This window comes from Molothrus ater, chromosome 15, assembly GCF_012460135.2.
Source record: "Molothrus ater isolate BHLD 08-10-18 breed brown headed cowbird chromosome 15, BPBGC_Mater_1.1, whole genome shotgun sequence".
Lineage (NCBI taxonomy): Eukaryota > Metazoa > Chordata > Aves > Passeriformes > Icteridae > Molothrus > Molothrus ater.
In genome coordinates this window covers 11,731,962-11,740,060 of record NC_050492.2, presented here as the reverse complement: position 1 = coordinate 11,740,060, position 8,099 = coordinate 11,731,962, and the positions used below count along the sequence as shown (strand labels likewise).

General features: G+C 51.5%; 1 protein-coding gene across 1 annotated transcript; it reads right to left on the bottom strand.

Annotated features, from left to right (window-relative positions):
• Positions 1-506: 506 nt before the first annotated feature.
• Positions 507-7,731, bottom strand: LOC118692106 (neuropeptide Y receptor type 2-like). The gene is made up of 2 exons (XM_036391717.2): positions 7,448-7,731; positions 507-1,893 (listed from the first exon to the last, which is right to left on the bottom strand). The coding sequence occupies exon 2, from the start codon at positions 1,875-1,877 to the stop codon at positions 693-695; it is 1,185 nt and encodes a 394-aa protein (XP_036247610.1). The 5' UTR covers positions 1,878-1,893; positions 7,448-7,731; the 3' UTR covers positions 507-692.
• Positions 7,732-8,099: the final 368 nt, after the last annotated feature.

Below are 8,099 nucleotides of genomic sequence, written 5' to 3'. Positions count from 1 at the left end.
CTGGCTAATGAGCCATTCCCAAAGCCCTGCTCCTGCACTTGTAAAGGAGACTGTGGTAAGTAGTGCCACTGCCACCTCCTGGGCTTTCGGAGGACTTGAGCACATCCCGTGGGTTGCAAATGCAGATTTATGCAAATGTTGGGCAAGAGATCATGGATTGCCCAGCTTCAATCTGTGCCAGCCCACTCTCTCCCCAGGTCAGAGGAGTGATGGCACTAACAAGCAGGTGTTTGCAGAACAGAGTGCAGGTCTCCCTCCCCTTGGAGGCATTAGCTAAGATGGATCATTAAGGCTTTTGGGTAGGAGACGTACAGATGAACAATCACACACAATATCAGCTCCACATTTGTAATGTGTAATGTGTCAGGGGGTAAAAGGTTGAGCAACCCACTTTGGCAAATGGAAATAGCAAGAAGGGTGTATTTTTCTGGCTAAATAAAAGCCTTCTCTGTGTGTTATTTTTTCTTGTGTCTCCATGCATAACTTGAACGCGGTGAAAGGAAAAATTAAGTTATTTGCTCAGACAAAAATACACCAGATTTATTGTTTTGAGAGATACAGGGGGTATTTTGTATTTCTACATGGCTGCTGTGGCTATAATTGGCAGCACAATGTTCTGTCAAAAAAAGGCATTCACCCAAGAATGTCTCTGGGCCCAGCCAGCCTCAATCCTGGAGGTGGATGTCCCATCCCTAAACCTCTGTGGGCAGTGCTCCATTGCCAGGAGTCTGTTTGATGCTCCCATTTAGGGTGTTGGCCCTGAAGATGTAAGACCTCCCCCTAACTGAGCCTTCAGTGTGGATGCTCTCGGGCTTGTTCTGGCAACGGAAGAACATAAGGAATCCATTCCTGTAGTTCTTGTTCATCCATCCATAGAGCAGGGGGTTGACAAATGTAGAGCACATGGCCCCAACATGGAAGACAGTGTACAGGAGTTTGTACTCGTGGAAGATAAGAACCAGATCAAGGTCAATGGCAAGCTGGAATATGTGGAAGGGGAGCCAGCAGACTGCAAACACCACAACCACCATCACGAGCATTTTGGTTGTCTTCCTCCTCCGGCACTGGCTTTCATTCCTAGAAGTGGGACTGACGTGGTTTTTCAGCTTGAACCAGATCCTGGTGTAGGCATAACAAATAATTGCAAGAGGAAGAACATACTGCAGGAGGAGCATGGACAGACTGTAGATGGTGGCATCTCTGTTGTTAGCAGAGGGCCATTTTTCTGAGCACACAGCCATTTTGAGGTTAATGGACGGGATTTCCTCGTACCGGTACTCCCTGAAGATGGCCAGAGGCCCTGCTAGGACAGCTGCTGCCAGCCACATGACAGCTATGATGGTGAAGCTGAGCCTCTTGGAAATCCTGCTGTCCAGGTGGAAAACAATACAGCGGTACCTATCCAGGGCAATCACAGTCAGAGTGAGAGTGGACACGTGGACACTCAGAGCTTGAGCATAAGGAACCAGGTGACAAAGGACAGCTCCAAACTTCCACTCATCCAGCAGGGTGTACACCAGGGTGAAGGGCAGACAGAGTGTGTCCACCATCAGGTCTGCCAGGGCCAGGTTAGCTATGAAGAAGTTGGTGACAGTCCTCATGGTCTTGTACTTCACTATGATGTAGATGACCAGGGAGTTCCCGATGAAGCCCAGCAGAATGATGAGGGAGTAGGCAGCAATCAGGATGACCTGGACCCCCAGGATCTTGGTGCTGTCCATCATGACACTGCGGGACCCAGAGAGACTCTGGGTGGGAGTGACCAAGTCCTTGGCAGGCCAGCCCTGTGACAGCTTCTCATCTAATGCTGTCTTCTCCATGGTGAATGTGCTGTTGGCTCCCTCCAATGGTCCCACACCTGGCCTGAGACTTTCCATAAGGAGAGAAGGGGGTCTGGAACACAGACACAGCAGAAGTGAGAGCACAGGTTGCACTCATCTTTGATTCAAAGATTGATACAAAAAATTGATACAAAAATTCCCTAACACCTTAAGAAAGAGCAAAGGAGAGAAACACAGCACTCTCAAAGTCAAGGTGTTCTTCTCCACTTCCTGTGAAAATTTATTTCTTTCCAGATTGCACATCAGGTTTTTTTCTGTTTCTTATTTCTCACCTCTCCAGGTGAAAATATCTGTCTCCCTTGCCTCTGCATAAGTCTTTGCCACTGCTCCTGCTAGTGATGCTACCACCCAATCCACCCAGTACTGTCTGCTCTCCCTCCCAGTAATGGGTAGCAAGCTAATGCCATTTCATGAGCCTCTCTCTGTGATCAAATGTATCTCACAGCCATTCCCTGGCCCTCATTATCAGGCCCTCAAGGTCCTGTGGAACAACTTGACAAACCAGTTTTCTTCTTCCTTCCCCTGCCAGTCTCAGGGTTCCCAGGCATCAGGCAATCTTGTCTGCTTGCTGGCTTTGAAGGTCACAGGCACCCAGCCAGGCAGGTGTTGTGTCCCCATCACAGAGAGGGAAGTGTGACAGCACACAGAGCACAGCTACAAGTCCTAAGTAAGGAGCTACTGGACAGTGAGACCCATGAACCCTATGGCCAGGAGACACCTCCACCATCCTCTGCTTTCTCCAAGGATTCAGTGAGTGGCTCATTTTCCTTTACAGGATTTTTGAGTTCAGATTATGATTGTTACAATGATACAACAAACCATGTATTAGGATTTGGCCCAATCTGAAGAGGGTCCAGGTGACTATAAATTATAAGTTGAATTATAAATTCTCTATTACTTAGATGATTAGAAATCATAAATTATTTATAAATTCTGCATTTTGCTATTTGTAGATTATACTAGGTTGATTCTCCTTGTAGAAATCTTGTGCTGTTTCAATCATAAATTCAGTTCTACGCTAATCATAATACCCTGATAAAGAAACAGAGCTTTAATTGTCACCATGATTTAGAGCCATCTTCATTCTGCCCAGGATCCCTAAAAGAACCTCTCTGTCCTCTCAGTGTTGGTGACACCCAAGCATCCTCTGGCTAAGCAGAGGAGGGAGCTCCTACAGGGACATGCATGTGCAGGGCATAAACCACTGAAGCTGTGAACAACCTCCCACAGAGCTGCTGCTGAGCATGCAGGCACAGAGAGGCCGAGAGCCAGAGCCCCAGCATCCCTCAGCCTCCTGCCACGTGGGGCTCAAGGGCCTGTGTGGGATGGCTGTGGGAGCAGGGAGCCCCAGGGGCCAGAGCTGACACAGCCTGGAAGCCCTGGCTGGCATTAGGTGCCCCTGGAACAGCAGTGTTGGCACAGCAGGGTGTTCATGAATCCAAACACAGCAGGAGAAAAACCAGCTCTGTTACTGGCCCCTGCTCAGCCTCCATGGCTCAGAATTGCTGTGGGCTGTGTGGAGAGGGATGGGCATGGCCCCTCATATCCCCTCTCCCCAGCCCCACTCCCACTGCAGACTTAAACAAAAGTGAGCAAAAGTCGTCACTCTGCCCAAAAAGGGAGGTCAGCAAAGCATTGTGTTTTCTCTGACCTGCAGAGAGAGGGGGCAAAATGCCCTTTCACTAAGGGAGGGAGGCAAAGGGCTTGAATGAAGTGGGAATTAGAGGCAGACTCCTGGGTATCTTCTCAGGATCCTCGAGGAAAGAACTGGGTTTGTCCCAGAAAAGATGTGAGCACTGACTGGGTGCTGCTGGGCTTCCTGCAAGTCCCATGCAATCCAAAGGTTGAAGGACAGCCTGTCCTTGGGAAGGGAGAATGCTTTGCAACTGCATTTCCACCTCAGCTAAAACATCTGCTTGTCCTGTCATCCCTCCTCAGAGCAAGGGTTGTGATTCCCCCCAGGAGCTGCTCCCAGGAATCTGCCTGGCCAGCTGCAAAGCCAGGGCCCTGCTGAGGCCCAGCAGAAGAGCTGCCTGCACTGAAACCACCCCTGCTGGACCCTTTCTCTTTCCCTCTCCCTGCCCAGTACCTGCCTTGACATCTCACTGCAGACTGATTTGTGCCAGTGGTTCCTGTAAATGAGGTTATTGGGCTCAGACACTCTGAGATAGGGGACACCATGTAGGTACTGCTAGGAGGGTAGGAAGCAGAGGAAAAAATGGGTGGATCTGCTAGGGTCAGGGTTTGTTTAAGGGTGATCTCAGACCTCCACAACAGCCCTGCCTTGGAAAGACCAAGGGGAAGCTCAAGTTCTAAGGCAGGAGGGGGGAGCTCAGAGCTGTGCCATGCAGTGGGTGCAGGGGACAGCAGAGCAGGGGAACAGGGCCCTGGGAAGGTGGCACAGCCACAGCCCCTTGGGCAGACACCTGGCCCTGAGCAAACCCCACTGCCAGGAGAGCAAGGTCAGCCAAGGAAACAGAGCAAGTGCTGGGGACACTTTCAGTGACTGTACTTTCCCTGCTTGCCACCCATCTGGGATTTAAACTTTCTGGATTGCCCAGCATTACTTTATCACTTGTTATTGCCTTTTCTGTGGCTTGCCTGTTCCATTTATCTCCAGCACCAACTCCTGGCACCAGGCCAGTGGACACTCCCTTCTCTTTTTCTCCATCTCATCCACCAACTGGCTGCCAGTTCCTGTGCTCACATCTCAGCCCATTTCCCTTTGCTGGAGACTGGCAGCTGCCCACCATCTGAGAGGAGCCAGGAGCATCATGGCTGCTGGAGCTGCTTCACTTCCTAACAAAATGGCCTTAATGGAGTCACTATTTGATTTTGTTTGTTTTGTTTTTCCTCCAAAGGGGAACGATTACAAATCAATTAAGACATTTTAATTAAGAGACAAAATTATTATAATAAATGTTCCCACTCCAGGGGCTGCCTGGAGGTCGCTGGGATGCTGCTAGGAGTGGACTGAGGACTGTTCCAGCAAGTCATGGAAGTACTGGCATATGTGTAGGCTGCTGTCAGGCCCCATGCCTAACAGGCCTGCCAGACTAGAGGAAAAAATCCTTGGAGCTGCGAGCCAACTGTTTTTGGGACAAGACAGCAGCAGGAGAGACCAGGAGGAGGCAGAAGTACTATCCAGGCCCTTTCTTCTATGCTGAGTTTTCATGAAGGGATGCAGAAACAGAGTGCTGCCTGTATCAAGATAACCCTCACCCTCAGCCTGAGGCAGGGCTGGGACCCAGGGATGGCTCCCAGTGAGACAGAGCTGCCCCCTGTGCCAGCAGCTTCAGCCTTTGGGAAGAGGGGCACAGAGGAGCCCTTCACTGAGCACAGTGCTGTCACTGACTGGGACAGTGACCAAAGTGGCAGCTCCATTCTTGCAGAGGGCCCAGACCAGGTGCCCTGGGACTCATCCACCTCTCCTTCCTGGGGTGCCCCAGCTCCCTCCATGTCCCTGCTGCAGCCCCAGGCATTCAGCCAGGCTGGAAGAAGCACACCCAGACCTGGAAGAGCCATCTGTAAAGGCTGGCAGGGTTCAGAAAGCAAGGCTGGAGGGATGGTCAGAGGGCTGGAGAAAACAGAGCTTGTTAATTAGAATTTCTCTTTTTGTCCAAGCAGTGAGGCTGGAGTCCATGGCATCAAAAAGAGGGAGTGAAGGGACTTGGGCCAGTCTCTGCTCTTTGGTCAATGACAAACTCTTTCTACAGCAATGTTGGGGTGTGAGGGCTGAGGCTGATAGGTACTTCCATGGCTTCACTCACTGATTTATCCCATGCTCAACTCCACCAAATCCCTTGATTTCCAGCAGCCCAGTCAGGAGCACTGCCTCATCCCATCCCCAGACCCATATCCAGACAGACATCCATGACATGGAGGTCTGAGACCATCCCTCATCATGAGAAGCCGGTGGTCACCCTGGGAGAAGCCACCTTCTACCACCTTCATGTTCCCTTCCAACACTCAAGAGGCAGCAGAGTTCAGTGTCCCTGCACCCACAGCACAGCACTTAAGGGAGGACAACACAATAAATGGGGATATGGAGGTTAACCAGCCTGCCAGAGACCACATAGCACATCCACAGCAGGGCTTGGGCAGAGCCCAAGTTTTCTAACTCCAGCCTCCTGCATTCACCAGCAGAGAGGACTCTGCATCTCAGCATAAAACCTGAACATAGATCTCAGGAACTGCATGAAAATGCAAAATGTGACTGATGGAGGGGAACGAATTTTATCTTCTCTGTGCAATGGGCAGGTTTCAGGACAAACAGCAGCTCTGGATGATTTCCTGAAGCCAAAGCACAGAGAGAAATTATCCCAGCTCCTTCTGTCTCCAGTGAAGGGATGATTGCCTTGCTGTGATACTCCAGCAAAAGGGAAGACCCTCTGACCAGCCCACCATCTGCTGCAGCTTTATAAGTTATCTATCCAACTCAGGGCCACTGGTGCAGAAACCTCATGGCATCAGACACTCACTGCCACCCAGAACTGCTCCTGGGGGACCCCAGTGTAGAACTGGCACTGGGAGACAAAGTGCAAGGATGAGGAACCACAAAAACACCAGGGAGTTCTTGTGGTTCCTCACACTAAATATTTTCATGTCCCAGCCTAGCTGGAGCCATGGAAGACTCTGAAGGGGACAGGGCAATGAGGATGCCATAATCACCCAGCTCAGGACAGGATGAAAAAGGAGGTGGTGAGATCTGTTTGGCAGGCATACATGCTTTCTCATGGGAATTTATCCTACAGAAAGCAGGGGGAGCAGTGCAGTGCCCTCTGCCCTGTGGGATGTGCCATGGGAGCAGAGCAAGACTGGCTGGGACATAGGGATCAATGGGTGACACTGAGAGAGAGACACACCAGTTGCTGGGGCTGCAGAAAGGAAGAGACAGCGTGGTGGATGGATCCTGGTTAACCTGGGGAATCTGTTACCTCCTGAAAATTATGGAGTCTGGGATAGGTGAGACAGTGGAGCAGAGGGAAATAACAATTCAGTGACAGAACAGAGAAAACACAGTATCCTGCTTTGGGACAGACCGAAACTCTGTAGGTGAAATGCATCTGCAGCAGGACTGTAAGAGGATGTCTCTGTTCCAGGACTAACATGCAATGGGTGCTGAGAGAAAGCAAGCACTGATTTTCCTCCTGTACCCCATATCCCCTCTGCATCTCCCTCTCTGAGGACCCTGATCTGTGGCAGAGAGCTGAGTGCCAGCAGCGTGTGCAGTCCCAGCACGGAGGAGCTGACAGGTTTGTACCAAGCCACGAGGAGGCAGACTGCAGGAGAGATCAGGGTTTCTCAGACAGCCCCTCACCTGCACCTCTGGAGCTGCCTGTGCCCGGGTTCTGCAGCACCCTGGAGCTCTCCTGACTGCTCTCACTCAGCATCCTGCTTCCCACACTCCCTGCTTCTGCTCAGGGATCTTTCAAAACTCTCCTGTCAGTATTTCATTTGCTTTCTCTATTCCAGCTCTCAGGACTGTCAGTCCCCAAATCCAGTTTCCCACAGATGCTTGGACCTTTTTTGTCCAAACCATCTGGCGTGGACAAGACCTGGCCCCCTCTCAGCCCTGCTGCTCAGATGAGCCCCCCTTGACCCACCTGCAAAGGCCAGAGCTTCCTCCTCCTCCTCCAGGAGCCGAGCTGCTCACCTCCAGTCACTGCCTCATCGCTGGCCAGGACCGAGCGCTTGGTCCTCTCCACTCTCTGGAAGTCAACCTGTGGCAAAGGAGTGAAAAGCACTTTTCTGCAACTGTCCTCGGAGAAGAGAGGAAGTCAGGTGAGGATCTGAGCTGCTGGAGAGTGTTTCATGGCCAGGAGTAGCTTTGGAACCCCTCCCTGAGCAGGCTGAGCCCCTGTGGCAGGGTGACTGGCAGCCCTGTCTCACCAAGCTGGATGCTGCCTTGGCTCCTGAATGAGAGAAAGGCAGAGAGCGTGTGTTTAACAAACAGCAATGGAAAGGGGGAGGGAGCCTGCTGCTGCTGTTTATACAGTGTTCAGCCACTGAGGGGCTTCTTGCATCGAGCAGAGAGAAGCTTTTCCACCACATCCAGTTTCCTCTCCAGAGAGAAGTGCTGGGAGCGGGAGCTCTGCAGGCTCCCTGTCCATACCACAGACCTGGGCAAGTGTTGTCTGCCCTCACCCCACAGCTGTCCCATCTCCTCAAGCTTTGACTCATTGGGACTGGCACAGTCATGACCAGAGGGGGAATCTCCCCTGCAGCAAGAGGTCTGCAGGTCCTGCAGCTCAGCAG

Bases quoted from the DNA above. Each gene is read 5' to 3' on its own strand.
- LOC118692106 (XM_036391717.2), bottom strand. From the start codon at position 1,877: ATGGAAAGTCTCAGGCCAGGTGTGGGACCATTGGAGGGAGCCAACAGC.